The 16,736-nt window shown below is 31.4% G+C and overlaps 1 protein-coding gene and 1 long non-coding RNA gene across 2 annotated transcripts; both read left to right on the forward strand.

Annotated features, from left to right (window-relative positions):
• The first annotated feature begins 623 nt into the window (after positions 1 to 623).
• On the forward strand, positions 624 to 3,758 carry LOC117127448. Its single transcript, XR_004450454.1, has 2 exons — positions 624 to 797; positions 1,056 to 3,758. It is a non-coding gene; the product is annotated as an uncharacterized LOC117127448 (long non-coding RNA).
• Positions 3,759 to 11,243: 7,485 nt separating this feature from the next.
• LOC108870613 (putative F-box/LRR-repeat protein At4g15060) lies at positions 11,244 to 16,107 on the forward strand. The gene is given in 5 exon segments (XM_033278050.1): positions 11,244 to 11,265; positions 11,459 to 12,372; positions 12,464 to 12,604; positions 12,693 to 12,794; positions 12,797 to 16,107. Coding segments are annotated over 5 exon segments (1,371 nt in total). The 3' UTR covers positions 12,989 to 16,107.
• The last annotated feature ends 629 nt before the right edge of the window (positions 16,108 to 16,736 follow it).

A 16,736-nucleotide genomic window follows, 5' to 3' on the forward strand; every position in this document is an offset into this window, starting at 1 on the left:
ACGAGCTGCTTAAACGGATACACAAAGAAAACAAGGCCACAGGCGGCCTCAAATTTGTCACTCTCTGTTATGGCATCATTGGTTTGTGTTCTTTTGTTTCAAGTTATGGTCGCTGAAACATACATTGTTTTACTTTTACAGCGTGTTCTCACAATTTGTTTTTTTTCTTCCCATTTTTGTGGTCTCAGGATTCATTAAGTTTTTGGGACCATACTACATGCTGGTTATCACTTAGAGAAGAGAGATAGGCCAAATTTGTGGTCACAGGGTGTATGAAGTCTCCAAGAGTGAGATCATTTCTTTGCGAAATTCTAGCGTGATTTGCAACATTTCAAATTCAAGAGACGAGAACAGGTGTTTTTATATATCTTTTACTATTTTTTTCCCTTTTTTTGTCTGTCCCAAGCTTATTGTCGAAGAAAGTTTCTGTTTTTCTTTTCTGTTTGGTGAAAAGAGAGTGAGTTACATGTGTTCATTTATTATACCCTTCCACCTTTTTATGAACTCAAGTCATTTAACCCTTGCGTTTCTTTATCTGGTGTTGATAAACAGGTACAAGAGGTTCCTGTGTAGCTCCTGTGTATGGTGGACCTTACAAAAGACTTCTTTTTCAGCTATTCTTTCAATATAATGTGTAGTTTCCAGAAGAATATATGTGTGTGATGTGACCATGAAAGTGGTGGTGCTCTCTATAAGAAAATATTTGCTTGGAACGAGTTCTTGACTCGGGGAATTCGAAATCATCTCCGGAATACCATGTGAACTGTAGAGCATTGATGTATGGTTTCTTTAACCAGGTAAGAATCGTATGTTTTTCTACCCCCCACTGCCAAAGAAAAGAAAGTCTTCCCTGAATCAAATGCATATCCCTTTTCTTTTCTCACAGCAGTAGTTTTGTTATTTGTATACCATTTTCTTCTGGGCTACAATATTGCTTCCCTATATCATGTTTTGTCCACTGAAACCTGCAACCCGACCATTTTCACAAAACAGTGCAGCTGTTTTACAGATTTTGAGTGTTTTTAACTTGAGGTTTGATGTTGTTTTGATGGTAGGATGATACATCCTGGAAAAGGACTTCCTTCAGAGATACTAAGTGATATGTTTGAGACACGAAATTGATGGGTCACACCTGATGGCTTAGGACTTAAGCTTTCACGGAAACTGCTGGAGCAGATGAATGGTAGTGTGAGTTTTGTTAGAGAAGACGAACGTTGTTTCTTTCAAGTGGATCTTCAAGTTAAGACAAGGTTAGGTGTTGAGACCAGAGGAACAGAGGCTGATTCAAGCATACAATAGAGATTATGGGTCCCAAAGGCATATAGATAATAAAATTTGATGAATTGTGCTCCTTTTATGGTCTGAATGTGTTGTCATTCAAAGTTTCCATTATTTATTTATCAATAAAATGTATCTTAGTCATTTATATAGTAGGATGATTAAGTAAACCAAAAAAAAGAAAAAACAAACCATAACCCAATTTACAGTACTTTGAGTCACTGACCATCATTATCAATTTATCTATCATCATCATATCTTCCTAAACTGAATATTTACGTTTGAACAAAAGGCAGTAAAGGGTTCGTTTGCATGTCAGCTTCAATGTGTGCTTTCACCGGTAAGAGGATGAGCAACTTTGTGAATGCTCCATGACCAAACCCGCTTTCCTTCATCAAAGAACATGGAACATGCCCATTTTAATTTTATTTAAAACTATGGATTTAAGTTTTACATATTTTAACGTTAAGTCCATTACAGCCAAACAAAATATTGAACATAAACTTTGTTTTTCTTTTTCCAAACAGAGTAGAATTTGATTGATCTTTAAAACACACAAATTCATGTGCCTTTTGCTGAAGTCGATAGTACAAGAAAAGTGAATTTGACAATTCTTCACAAAATGAAAATTTATTATAAACAACTCCAACAAAACAAACAAATCACTCCACAATACTTCCTATTACTTTATCAAAGTATTTCAAACACGTCTAATTGTCAATGACCCCGCGAAAGTATTACAAACACGTCTATTGTCAATAAAAGCAGCTAAATTGAAGTTTTTAAAGGTGTCATATAGGCAAAAAAATTGAGAACCAACTAATCTGCCATGTCATCCTGGACTGGTTTGAAAGACCAACTTTCGCAGCCCATTATTACTAAATTTCGGAGCCTATTTACACCATTCTCAGCATTTCATTTTAACAGCCCATTATTATTCAGATACTAAAGACCCTAACCCATTATTACTCATATACTAAAGACCCTAAAACATAATCCCTAACCCATTAATACTAAAAGCCCTAAAACATATAATTCTCTAAAAACTAAAGATCACTCATCCTCACTCTAGCCCTAATCACCGACTCCATCTCATCGTGATTCTCTTCCTCTTCATCTCATCTTCAACTTAAATATTATCATTTTTGAATGAAAACATTATTATTATTGAAATATTAATTATTTATCCAAAACTCTAATAAACAAAATATACAAGTTGTTAATGCACTCTATTGTTTGCAAAGAAGCTTTTCCTATTATTTCCCTTTTTCATTTAATGCACAAATACAAGTGTAGATTTTTCTTTTTATCTAGAAGATGTTTTTTAATTTAACATACAAATTATGAACCGTTTGACTATGTTTATCATAAATTTGGTTATATATATTTTTAGTTTTAATATATTCTTCATTATTTACATCTTATTAGTTTTAAACCATACAAAAAACATATATTAATTGCATATTTTAAAACTTACTTTATATTTTAAAACGATTAAAGTCACAATGACCAATTATTTTCCAGCACCACCAAAAACTCGAAAAACCCTATACAACCGAAATTTTATTTTCATATATTATTAAATTTTATTTGTTTATAATATGTTTTAAAAAACAAACCAAAAAAAATTGTGATAAAGAAGGAAAGTTTTGATAGAATAACCAAATTTTTTCATTTAATAGGTAAAATGACCCTTATACCCTAGATATATAAAATTTAATTAAAAAATATTTAAAAACATTAAACAAATAATAATTAAGTAATAGTCTTAGATTATACGTTTTCAAAATACAATTTATTTAAATAATTTTTTTAGTTGATTTTTAAATTGCAATTTTTCTCTATTTTTGTTTTCAATTTATCTTTTTGTAATTCTAGCCGAAGTTCACAACAAGTGGAGCGACAACCTCGGACCGCAACCAATTATCGCTAGGATCATTAGGATGTGGCCCATCACAAATCACACAAATAAAAATGCTTTTCTAGGAACAACTTTCATTTATCTTGACATCTAGGTTTGTCTTAAAAATACTTACTTTTAATTATTCTAACAACATTTCAAATAATTGCTTTTAACCACTCAACAGGACAAAAAATGGAATGGCGGGTGCCTATTTCTGACACAATGTACCAACGGTTCGAGGAAGGAAAAATTTATCACATTAAATATTTTAATCTTCTTCCCAATAACCGATGGTACATGCTTACCGTTCAACCATACTTAATCAATATTAATGAGACAACAACTATAACACTGATTCAAGAAAACATTTCACCGATTCCTTCATACATTTTCCGGCCCCAACGCTATCCCCAGTTGATCAGCTTAGCAAGTGCAACCAACTTCCTCCCAAATCAAAAAAAAAACCATACCTATCACACATACAAATAAATTCTCTATTTTTGTCGCTAAAAACAAATTATTCCCCACAGATGTTGTTGGCCGCATATGCCTCATCCAAGGAAGTGATTTATATAACCACAACACATATACAAAAATCATTATTGGATTGTGTTAAACAATAAATATATAATACAATAATTTTTTGTAGATCCAAATTGGTCCGTCTAACTATATGGGACAATGAGGCGGCTAATTTTAGGGAGTTAAATCGCATATCTACCAAGAAAAACCAAATCATAATTATCACAAGTATCATTCCAAGGTTACATGAAGGTAATCAACTAAACATAAAGTTTATGTCTAACTAAATGCTTATAAATATTTCACTTTTCAGGGAAACTATCACTCACAACCATACCAAGATCGCGCTTTTACTTTGACAACGACATAGATATCATACAACGCTTTCAAAAGAGAAATAAACTGTTATCCTAAGCCTGATGGCATACCTCCAAATGTGATCAAACCACAAGACGGAAACCGACACCAGTCAACTGTTTTAAAATTTACACTTCAATGCAAACAACCATATATTTTTCAAACTTACTATTGTTTAGAAAAAAGAAACTGATCACCGCATCGCATTCAAACAAAAACTCTATGGTTAATTCTACAACGAACAAAACTTAACTTCCAATATTTGATACTTAAAACTACAAAAATTTAAAAATTTACTTTAATAAAACATATTATCCGCGCGAAGCGCGGACCCCGGCTCTAGTCTTTTTAAAATAAATAAAAATCTATGTATATAGTTTTATGTATATATGACTGTTTCAAAAAATTTACGTAGTAAAAGATATTTTATTAAAATAAAAAAAAACTTTATCATATTTAAAAAATTAATATTAAATTTATTATTAAATATTTCAAAAACAAAAGAATAATTTATTTTAATAGCTCTGAATTGATAATATAATTTCTACAATTTTTTGTGTGCTTATTAAGTCCACAAAAAACTTAGTATATTATAATAACATGATTACAAAACTTAGTGTACAATATATGGAATTTAAATTTCCAAACATTTACGTAAATTGTAACTGCCACTCAATGCCGTCCCAAACAATTAGGTGGCTTAAAGCATTTGAAAAAAACGTTGCCCTCATAGAAATTTTTTTGTCTTTTTTAAAACATCGTCTCAAAGATAAAATTATGTGTGTCCATCGAGAAGGTCAAAGTTTTTAAAAGTCTTGGCTGGGAAAATTTTATTTTATTTGTTAAATAAATTAAATTTTCTTTTAATGTCATTTTGATAGCTATAACATTAGAAAATGGAAACTCGTAAAAAAAACGAGGATCATGCAGTTTTGGTATTAATATCAACTAAAATAAATGAAAAATGCTTGTATACAAAATTTAAGATGTGGCCTAAATTTTTTAAAAAAATTATGTGGCCTAAAGCTTGTACTTTTTTTTTTTGTCGACTACCTAAAGCTTGTACTTTAGCTGCCTTAAGGGAGGAACGGGCCTGCTGCCAGTGCCCAGTGTAGTACACTCTCTAAACCTGAGCTTGTTTTCTAAAATAAAATATTCACAGTCAACACATTATTTCTAAGAAAAATGGAATGACTTCAAATGCATTTGACCTTCTCTCCGGTCCAGAATTCCTTTAGACCATCTCCAATGGCTTACTCTATTTTTTTACTCTAAAATAGAGTAACTCTATAATAGAGTTTAAATTTGCTCCAATGGTACTCTATTTTAGAGTAAAAAATAGAGAGATGAACAAAAAAAAAACAAATTACTCTATATTTAGAGTAAACCTATTTTTCACTCTATTATAGAGTGGTAAATAGAGTGCCATTGGAGCATTTTTTACTCTAAACTCTATTTTAGAGTGAAAAATAGAGTGGTGTTGGAGATGCTCTTAGTTGTTTTTTTAAATTATTCTTAATATATTATCTTTTTCTTATTATTAATTTTTACCAAAACTCCTTACTTCTGTATATATATATTTCAGTTCAATATATTCTGTTCAGGTAAAAAAAAATATTATTTTATTTTGATATTAAGTAAAATATGCGGACCGTTTTACGAAAAAAATAATAAAAAGATAAGGGATGAATCAACACAATAATAACACAAGGTTCTCTCCAGAGAATGACACATCAGATTTTTAGAATCATGTGAGACTGCCATGTCAATTAATGAAAAAAGTAGAAAACCAATCAAAACATTTCATTTATACGCATAATTTTTAGTAAACTACACATAAGCATAAACATTTGTTTAATAAGCGACTTTTTTAATATCAAACCAATCTCGGACATAACCCATAGCTCCATCGTAGCCAAGTAGATTCTTCCTGCAATATTTTGGGTTTAACCGTAGATCTCGATTTCTCATCAATGTCACACATACCGGAAAGAAAAAAAATACATGAAATATATATACAATAAAGAGATAATTATATTTAGGATTTATAACTATTACTTGCAGCACAAGTAACTGCCAAGCCCCCTTGTATGGTAGACGGAGGGAGTTTCCACCACTAAAGCCGGTCGTGGCAGATCCAGAGGGAGATTACATGTCAGGCATTTCTCATCATTCGAAGCTCCAGCTGGCGCCTCACTCATTGCTCTTTAGGTTGTAATGGCCTTAATTATGGGTATCACACAGAAAAAAAATAATAATTGACAAGGCTTAGAACATGTATCAGCCAACTTACAAACAAAATTGAGGACATAAATTATATACAATAACACATCGCTTTTTACAAGTGATGAGACTAGTAGCAGAAGAAAGAAACAAACAAGCTAAAGAAACAAAACACACCAAATGAGGAATGAGACATAAGTACGGTACCTAACCTAAACCCGACTAGCAAGACAGAAGGAGAAACGAAATGGTCGCACTTTATTACAGCTGCACTAAGATTCCTTGTTAAGGACTCACGGGCTTGGTAGAAATTGGTAGGGCTTGCCAAAGCCTGGCTCCTCCTAACCGCAGAAGCCAAAGAAAACAAACCAAGGGATAGCAAAATAAACTAAAGCCACCGAACACGTACCTGAACTTATATGATATCTTCTTGAATTTGTAAAAAACATTTTTCTGAATTTAGCAATGTCTTCATAAATGTGTAAATCAATTTATTGAATGTAACTTGTTTGTATATTTTGGAAGTTCTTCATAAATGTGTATGACATTTTTGTGAATTTAATTTATATGAATATTAAAAAGAATATTATTTAAAAAGAATATTAAAAAGAATGTAACTTGTTTGTATATGGGGAGCCAGTCTCGGGGTTCGTCCAGCCATGTTCAGGATTCCGTTTCGCCCCACAGCTCCTACCATACATCTCCTTCTCCATTACCCGCTCCTGCTGCTCCCGCTCCCGCTGCTATACCCGCTCCTGCTCCTACGGGTCCTCCGGGAGTGATGAGTGTTGCGGAGTTGGTTCGACAGCCCGGTCGTGACCATCTTCCCTATCTCACTGAGTATCCACATGGACATGGTCAAACATGGTAATTAAACTTTTTTTTTTTCCTTAAAATTTGATTGATTATTAATAATTTGTTCTTTTTATTAGGTTCAACCGATCCGGGAACGGGATCAGCGCATGGATCAACCGTATGATGTACTCTGCCCTCGACAAGGGACATCCGACTTTCACTCACTTCCCCGTCGAGAAGCAGCATCTGTGGTTTCGTCAGTTTGCGGTAAGTATTCAAAATTTTTACTTATATTTTTTATTTATTAAAACTATTTTTTGTGATTATTAAACTATTTTCTATATTTATTAAACATTTTAAATATTTTAAAAACTATTTTTTTAATTATTAAACTATTTTTTATTTATTAAAACTTTTTTTTTGTAATTATTAAACTATTTTCTATATTTATTAAACTATTTTTTATTTATTAAAACTATTTTTGTAATTATTAAACTATTTATATTTTTGTGCTTAAAAACTATTTTTAAACTATTTCAGCAAGAATTCAACTGGAATTCCGATGATACGCTCTCTATCTATAACCATTTTGTCCATAAAGTTATGGACAACTATGGGAAGCAGATGTACGAGTGGAAGAAGAAATGGGAAGTAAACAAGGTAGTTTTTAATTTATTAACAATTTTTAATTTATTAAACTATTTTTTAAATTATTAAACTTTTTTTTTTTAAATTAAAAGGTCCCAAAGTCGATGAACGACACGGTATGGAAGGAGTTGTGTGAGCATTGGGAAAAGGAAGAGACGAAAGAAACTTCTTCCACCAACTCCAACAACCGCAGGAGCGACCGTAAAGGGAAGGGCATCTACAAGCATAACTTGGGTGCCCAATCTATTGCCACTCCCGCGGATCGCATGGTAAGTTCAACCGCTTTTTCTTTAATTATTTAAGTTTCAGAATTTTATTTTTTATGCATTTTTTCAAATTTCTAATGTTTGTTTAATTTATTTTTTTTTCAAGGCGGAAGAAAATGAGGGCGAGCCGGTTGATGATCTCGCCCTAATGAAAAGGGCGTATACCAACAAGAAGACCGGTCAGATTGATGATGGTCTTGTGAGGGACGTGGTCGACCTGGTCCAAACTCAGGTGTACGACGAAGTGTCTCAGCTTCAAACCGATGATGACGATTCGACGGCTTCGACCAACTTGTCCCGGGTTCGAATCAACGAAATCGTTGAATCGGTAAGTTTTTTTTTTAAAAGTTCAATTTATTTATTTCTTGATTTTTATTTTATCATCAATTTATATTATCTAAATTTGGTTTTTTATATTTCAGTCGGTTCCAAAGAAGAAGGGACGTATGGTCGGTTTGGGTCGTCACTCCCGGTCGGCTGCTCCTTCTTCTGCACCACCGCCATATGTTGATCCGGAAGTTCTTACGGCTCAGCTGAAGGACAAGGATGATCGGATATCTGCGTTGGAGACCCAGATGGCAGCTCAATAGGCGGGCTATGAGACCCAGAAGAAGCTCAACGAGCAGATGATGGAGATGATGAAGAGGATGTACCCGAACGAGGTGTTCCCGAACATCCAAGACCCGTAGTTTTTTTTTTTTTTACCAAAAACTCTGAATGTTTTATTTAACTTTGAATATTATCTACTATGTTTTATTTAATGTTTTATTCAATTTTAATTTTAATTTTAAATTTTTAAATTTAAATTTAAAAAATTTAAATTTAAAAAAAAAAAAAAAAATTTCGAAATTCCGAGGGAATGGTGTTCCTCGGAAAATTCCGAGGAACTTTCTTCCCTCGGAAAATTCCGAGGAACATATTTCCCTCGGAATTTTCCGAGGGAACGGAGTTCCTCGGAAAATTCCGAGGGACAAAACTCCCTCGGAATTTTCCGAGGAACTCCATTCCCTCGGAAAATTCCGAGGAATGTTTTGTCGAAACTTTCGAGGATTGGACCATCGAAATTCCATCGGTATATTCCGAGGAACCTTCCAACGAACATATGTTTCTCGGAGTTTCCTCGGAATTTTGTTTCCTCGGAATTCCGTCGGAAATTTCCGACGGAATTCCGAGGAAGTATGAATTTCCGAGGACTTTTTTCGTCGGTATGTCGTCGGAATAGCGTTATTCCGACGACATACCGACGATTTTTTCCCTCAGTATCCCGATGTTTTCTTGTAGTGCACTAAGATTCCTTGTTAAGGACTCACGGGCTTGGTAGAAATTGGTAGGGCTTGCCAAAGCCTGGCTCCTCCTAACCGCAGAAGCCAAAGAAAACAAACCAAGGGATAGCAAAATAAACTAAAGCCACCGAACACGTACCTGAACTTATATGATATCTTCTTGAATTTGTAAAAAACATTTTTCTGAATTTAGCAATGTCTTCATAAATGTGTAAATCAATTTATTGAATGTAACTTGTTTGTATATTTTGGAAGTTCTTCATAAATGTGTATGACATTTTTGTGAATTTAATTTATATGAATATTAAAAAGAATATTATTTAATGTATAATATATTTTGAAAATTTACAAAGATCCTTTTATATATGTATAATATCTTTATAAAATTTAGATATCAAATTCATGAAGGTCTTTAAAAAAACTTTAGGAAGCCGTTATGCATATTTAAAAATTGTTAATAATTTAAATTCAGTAATGTATTCATAAATATTTATATTCATAGCGGTTATTAGTTGTTGTATTTTAATAGATTTGAAAATTCTAACTAAATCTAGTGTAATTGGTTCTGTGATTTTCAAATCTGTATTCAAATCATGTGTTATTGGTTTAATGATTCATAAATTCTATATCAAATCAAGTGTTATTCAATCGTACGGATTTACGAATATATTTGAATGGATTTGTTTAGATTTTTTAGTTAAAAATACAAAGACTCAAATCCGAGGAAAAACCTCTCAGATTTGCATATTTTACTTGAATTTATAAATACTATATGGATTTCTAAATCAATCATAATATATAAAACAATAACACCTCAGAAAGTTTCATGAATTCACATTTAAGAATATACTTTTAAATACACATTTATGAAAAATTTCCAAAATTTTATGAAGATAATATACATATTATTGATCAATATCCTTCTAAACTTTACAAAAGAAATATAAATTTGACTTGTTGAATACAGATCTTAAAATATAATTTAATAATTTAAATGATAATATGTGAATAATAAACTACGGAACTAAAGATCTATTTTTCATAATAATCTAGTGTCATTAATTTAAAAGAAACCTAATTTATTAATTTAGACTTTTATATTTTCATCCCTCAAAATAATTAAGTTAAAGTATACCAAGGAAAATTTCCTTAATTTTAATAAGAATCTATACTATTATTTATGAAGTAATTTAACTTATTTGTCATGATTTTCATGATTTTAAGTAATTTTGCTTATTTGTCATGTTTTAATTAGGTTTAAGCTGAGTCATTAATTCATTAATAGTTTTTAGTTGAATCCATAATTTATTAATTTAAATAATATAACTATAAAATATGTAATTAGATATATAATTATTTTGATTTTGCTTATTTGTCATGTTTTCCATGATTTTAGTCAATTTTGCTTATTTTTCATGTTTTTATTTATGTTTTAGCTTAGTCACTCATTTATTAATAATTTTTAGCTGAATCACTAATTTATTAATTTAAAAAATATCTGTAATGAATTTTATATATAATTAAAAACTAATTTTGATTTAATAATATTTAAATCTATATGTTATATTAAAATTCTTATTTTCTTATTTGTCATATTTTATTAGGTTTTAAGCTTTTATATAGGTCATTGACTTATCATTAGTTTATAACTGAGTATTTATTAATTTTCACAAAATCTATAATGAATTTTATATATAATAAAACACGCATTTTATTTATTTAATATTAAATTTATATGTTATATTAAATAATTAGATATTAAATAATTAGGTATAAACTAATATAATAAAATTGTGAAAATAGATTTAAAAATTAAGAGAATTCTTATATATATTGTGTTGCTATCTGAAAACAATATTTTTTATTATAAAATTAAAAAACTAAGATATAAAACAGTTTATAATTAAATATTAGTTTATAATGCTGATTTTTGGATTAATAAGATATAAAATAATAAGTATTCGTAAGATGATTATACCCGCATGTGCGGGCAAAACACCTAGTATATAATAATTGAAGGCCTAAATACATTTTCTGACCTAAATATATTACATCCGGCCCTGGTGAAGACGATTTTAAGATTTTTCTTCCGTTCCTCTATCTATTATATTAGTCTGCGTCTGCTCTTGCTTGTTGCCTATTCACCGGACAAAACCTAACTCTCGTATTCTCTGAACGATAAGAGAACCTTGGAGATCTTTGTGAAGATATGGACGACAAGATCAGTCAATTACCTGATGACTTGCTCTTGAAGGTACTAACGTTTCTTCCAACGAAAGTTGCCGTAAGCACAAGTATTTTATCTAAGCGATGGGAGTTTCTTTGGATGTGGTTGCCTAAACTTGAGTACGATGATAGCGAATACTCGCCGGGAGAACGCTACAAATTATACTCCTTTATTGATTTGAGTCTGCCATTACATAAAGCTCCAGTCATAGAAAGATTACGTCTCAACTTTGACGTATACGGCAGATCATACCGAGCCTACAGTATCGAGAAGTTGGTTTTAATTGCAGTGACTAGATGCGTCCGTGAGTTAAGTGTCACACTTGTATCTATGCCTTATAAATTTGCTAGATTACCGAGTAATTTGTTTACCTGTAAATCGCTGGTGATCTTGGAACTTACAGGCCCGATTTTCGTGAATGTTCCTCGTATGGTTTATCTCCCCTCCCTGAAATTTTTGATCCTTGGATGTATGGTCTACTCAAATGAAAAATCTCTTCACCAACTTCTTTCTCATTGCCCTGTTCTTGAGGATCTAGTTCTGGAACGTAATGATGAAGACAATAATAGTCCATTTACATTGAGTGTAATTGTCCCGTCCCTGCAGAGACTAACCCTAAAGATATCTAGAGGATATCATTTTGAAGGGCTTGTGATAAACACTCCTTCTTTGATGTATTTCAAAATTCTGGATTATTTAGAAGAATATGCACGTGATGATAATAGTAATTACTCGTACTATTTTGAAGATACGCCTAAGTTGGAGGAGGCAGATATTGAATCGACATACCCTGATATCAACAAGTTTGTTAGATCGATCAGATCTGTTAAGAGGCTTTCATTATGCATTAGAGTCAATGCTGATGAGGAGGTAACAAGTTCCCATCTATCTATCTATCTACCTCATTTTAGAACACCAAACCAGGTTTTATTGATGCTGAAGCCTTTGTTATTATGTGCAGGCTTTATATCATGAGGGTATTGTATTTGACCAGCTTCAGCATCTAAAGCTATGTTCATGTGGTCCAAATTGGTCAAAATTACTTGTCCGGTTACTCAAAGATTCTCCTTTGTTACGAGACCTTGAGATCTATCTGAATGAAGTAAGTTTCTTCGATAGATCTATCCTTTTGGTGTTATAATTTACTGTAATATTTAAGACATAACTCTTTATTTTTTTTTCAATTTTAGGATCATACATCTTCTAGAGTGGATGCACCGGTTTCCTGGCAGAATCAACTGGATTGTGTGCCTACATGTTTATTGGCAAGTCTTGAAACTTTCAAGTGGACAGTGGTGTATGTGGATCACAAGAAGAGATAGATCTGGTGAAATATATCTTGAGAAATGCTCGGTGCTTAAAGGTTGCTAAAATCTTGTTTGGGCCATCGTTTTGTCAGCAAGAAGAGGAGAAACTTGAGATGGCAAAACAAGATTTGTCACTTTCTTTCAGAGGTTCAAAAACATGCCAAATCGTATTTGTTTGACGTATTTGATATGCATTTTATGTAGACATATATCTATATTCCCATTGCCAGATATTGTTTTTCCAACTTGGACAAATAGTATATGAATTTTGAAGAAACATTAAAGTTCTCCTTCCCTTATTCATCTTAAAAACTGATAAATTTTGTTTAAGATGATAAACTCATCCGTCCATCTGAGCATGCTTCTTAACACGGCTTTTGAACTGCCTAGATCTGCTCTTGTGCCTTGAGATAACTTATGTTCTCCCTTGCCCCTTGTCATATCTAAACCACGCTTGAACTGGATTTCAATCCTCTTGTTTGCTGAAAGCTCCCCTCCTCCGGGAATAATCTTTTGGTCTGCCGGGTTTATCTGCAACTCTTGCAATGCCAGCTGAAATTCGGGAACCATGTGACAACACATAAGCTGCTCCCAGCTTGAAGCATCGAAAAGAGTCTTCCAAGGGAAAAGAATAGTGTGGACAGACGCATCACAAGGATGTCAAGCATCGAGAAGGTTTTACTCATTGATAATTACGTCCATAAGAAAATAACGCTTAAAGAGTTCTTGAGGCACAGAACAAGGTACAAAGAGGAATCTGTTGGTGATTTCGATAATCAACCTGCATTGAAGTCTCCCTCGCCTTAAGCGAAGAAGATGGCACCTAGAAAGGAGAAAAAAAATGAACAGATATCAACATTTAGAGTTCAAGATTGTGAGAGAGACAACAATATCTTGTAACGTGGAGCAAAACTAAGTCAGAACTTTGCTGTTTGAATACAAAGGGTTTCTCTGTCGGCATGCTTTGATGATTCCGCAGATGTGCGGTTTCGCCAGCATCCAGCCTCATATATTTTGAAAAGGTGGACTAAAGATGCTGAGAGTGGAGCATTGGCTGGTGAAGGATCAAACATTCTTCTTATCGCATGGATCTCCCACATTGAGCATTGATGATAAGTTAGAAGCAAGACAGTTCTTCAATTTTGTCATCTCTGCTCACTGGGACACCGAGTTTCCATACGTCAACACTGTTCCCAGAAACTCCACCATCCACGATTTCTATGGCTTTCCTGATCCCATGTATAAGACTCTCCCTCTTCCTCTTTCTTACAAAGAAAAAACCCTAACCTTTGTCTGAACCTGATTCTAATATGGATAAGGTTCTGTCCTAAACCGTACCCATATAGCTGATCGTTGAAAAGATTCATCAATTTTCAATTTGGTGTCAATTACATCAAAAGTTTCAATCTTTGTGGTCAACTGGATCAAAAGTCTCAATTTTTACATAATGGGTCAGTTTTGATTCTTGCAGCTGAAGTATAAAGCACCAGGAGCTAAATGAACTGGGGAAAAAGGTTAAAGAGTTGCTAATGGGAGGAGGAGGAATGAAGCGTGTTGATGAAGATACAGAGAGAGGACTTGATTGTGGAGCTTGGCTGAAATGTTGTGTATAACTGACTAATTTGGGTTATGAGGCATTAGTCACAGAAGCATTTATGTAACATTTCACATTTGAAACACAAAATGTCGATGATGAATCTGGTCAGAAATCGATTAAGTGTGATTGGAAATTTCTGTTCTTAAGTTTAAAACGGACATTTATATTATAGATTTCTTAATATATACTTCTTCCATTTCATAATATATGGTTTTTCAAAATATATGATTGTTGAAATTTCTACGCTAATTTTAACTTTATTAAAAATTGTTCAACCAATTTCATTTTACAATATTTTTATGATTGTTGGATTATTTTTAATATATACTATGACTGATGTTTCCTTTTAAAGTATGTTTTTTAATCTTTGTGTTTTTAGGCATAATCTTTTTTTAAATATTTGTATTTTTAGGCATAACTTCTTCTTTTACATCAAAAAATTATCTTATATATTAAAACAGAAGTCACGATCTTGATTCATGTGTGATTTTTTTTAAAATGGACCTATTACTAGAAAGTCATGTTACATTTATCATATTAATTGTTTTGTCATTTATTTTCAAATTAATGTCACCTAAAATCTCACATTATCAACTCATCTTTTATTAATCGTGATGATTTCTTTTTACTATATAAAAAATCAATGACATGTGTCTCATAGACCAGATTTATTATGAATGACCATACATTTAATGTTACTAAAAGTATACATTAGTTCATAAATTTATGATAGTCTTATTTCATATGTCTCTGTCGTTTTCATTAAATACTTAATCGTGTACTATATTTAACCATATACAGATAAACGTATCTCATGGCCATAACTTCTATGACAATGCTTGACCAAACTAACTTTGTTACTAACAGTGTTTTATTTTTAGTAAACATGCTTCAATGATATTTGAGTTAGGATGCTCTTTGAATTTATTGTTGCACTTGTGTTAGTCTTATTTGAGTTATTGTTCTCTTTGTATTATATGATCTTTAATTTTTATATACTGAAACACAGACATCATTTGGAGAAGATGAAGTTAGCTGTATTCAAAATAATAAAACATCAAATACGGGTATATTCATTTAACAGCAACAATATTTGTTGTTTGTTACAAAAATCATATCTAAATGGTATAATCCTATAATTCTGTTACTGTAACATTATTGGAAAACAATCAGCATAATATCAAAGAAAAAATCTATTCCAATATTAAATAATATAATTCAAAAAGTTACTAAATTCAAATTACGGGTATATTATTTGCCCGCAACTATATTGGTCGTAGATTTAAAAATTTCACTAAACTTAAATTGATGGAGTCTTCCGGTAGTTACTAGAAAATAGTTTCATCTCACCATGAATTTCTATGTATATTATATCATGAAATTTTTTTAATTTAACATATTAAAAACAGATATCAGTGTTTTTAGTTTAATATTCAATCGTAATAATATTCAAATATTAGTGTAGATTAATATTTTAATATGTTCATAAATACAAATAAAATTACTAAATAATAAAATATTTATTTATATTACTTATAATTTTAATTAAAAAATTACAGGTAATATTCTATTTCAATAAAAGAATATAAATACAAATAATATTTAAATTTGTTGAACTTTGCATATATTAGTGAGAAAATCTAATAAGATAAATATATAAGTCACAATTACATGTAATAGTTCAAAAAATTTAATTGAATAGACAAACATGCACACTATAAAATTATTGTATCTAAAAAAGTATAAAAACTTTAAATATATGATTAATTAATAAAAAATATATACCAATAATAATGTAAAAACAGATGTATATGTTTATAAAGTGAAAATAAACACCCGCGCGGTTGTGCGGGTCGAAATCTAGTTTTATTATTAAAATTTAAGGTTGTCTAGGAATCCATACCAAAATAAAACAATCAACAAAAACAAAATTTCTATGAAAAGAGCGTGCAATTTTACCTAAAAAGTTTGATGTCCGGTTTTGGTTCCTTCCGAAAGTTATGTAATCTTCCTTGTAGAGATATCTGCCAGTTCGATCCAAAAGTTAATTTGGCCATATTGTCGGGTCTTGAATCATTGAAATGACATTTTTGCATTATGTCCTAAAAATGACATGTCGTGTATTGAACATATTCTACATCGACTAAATAAGTGCATCCAATCATCATGTATGCAACTGTAGCGTAACTTCTTATATTATAAAACAGAGAGTGTATTATATATTTATGGAAATAATTGAAAAGCATAAGTTTAAAAATAAAATAAAAAATGTATTAGCTAAATGATAAGGGAAGAATGTGGTTTTGGTGATGCACTATCTGTACTATTAA

This window comes from Brassica rapa, chromosome A08 (genome assembly GCF_000309985.2).
Source record: "Brassica rapa cultivar Chiifu-401-42 chromosome A08, CAAS_Brap_v3.01, whole genome shotgun sequence".
NCBI classification, from domain to species: Eukaryota; Viridiplantae; Streptophyta; class Magnoliopsida; order Brassicales; family Brassicaceae; genus Brassica; species Brassica rapa.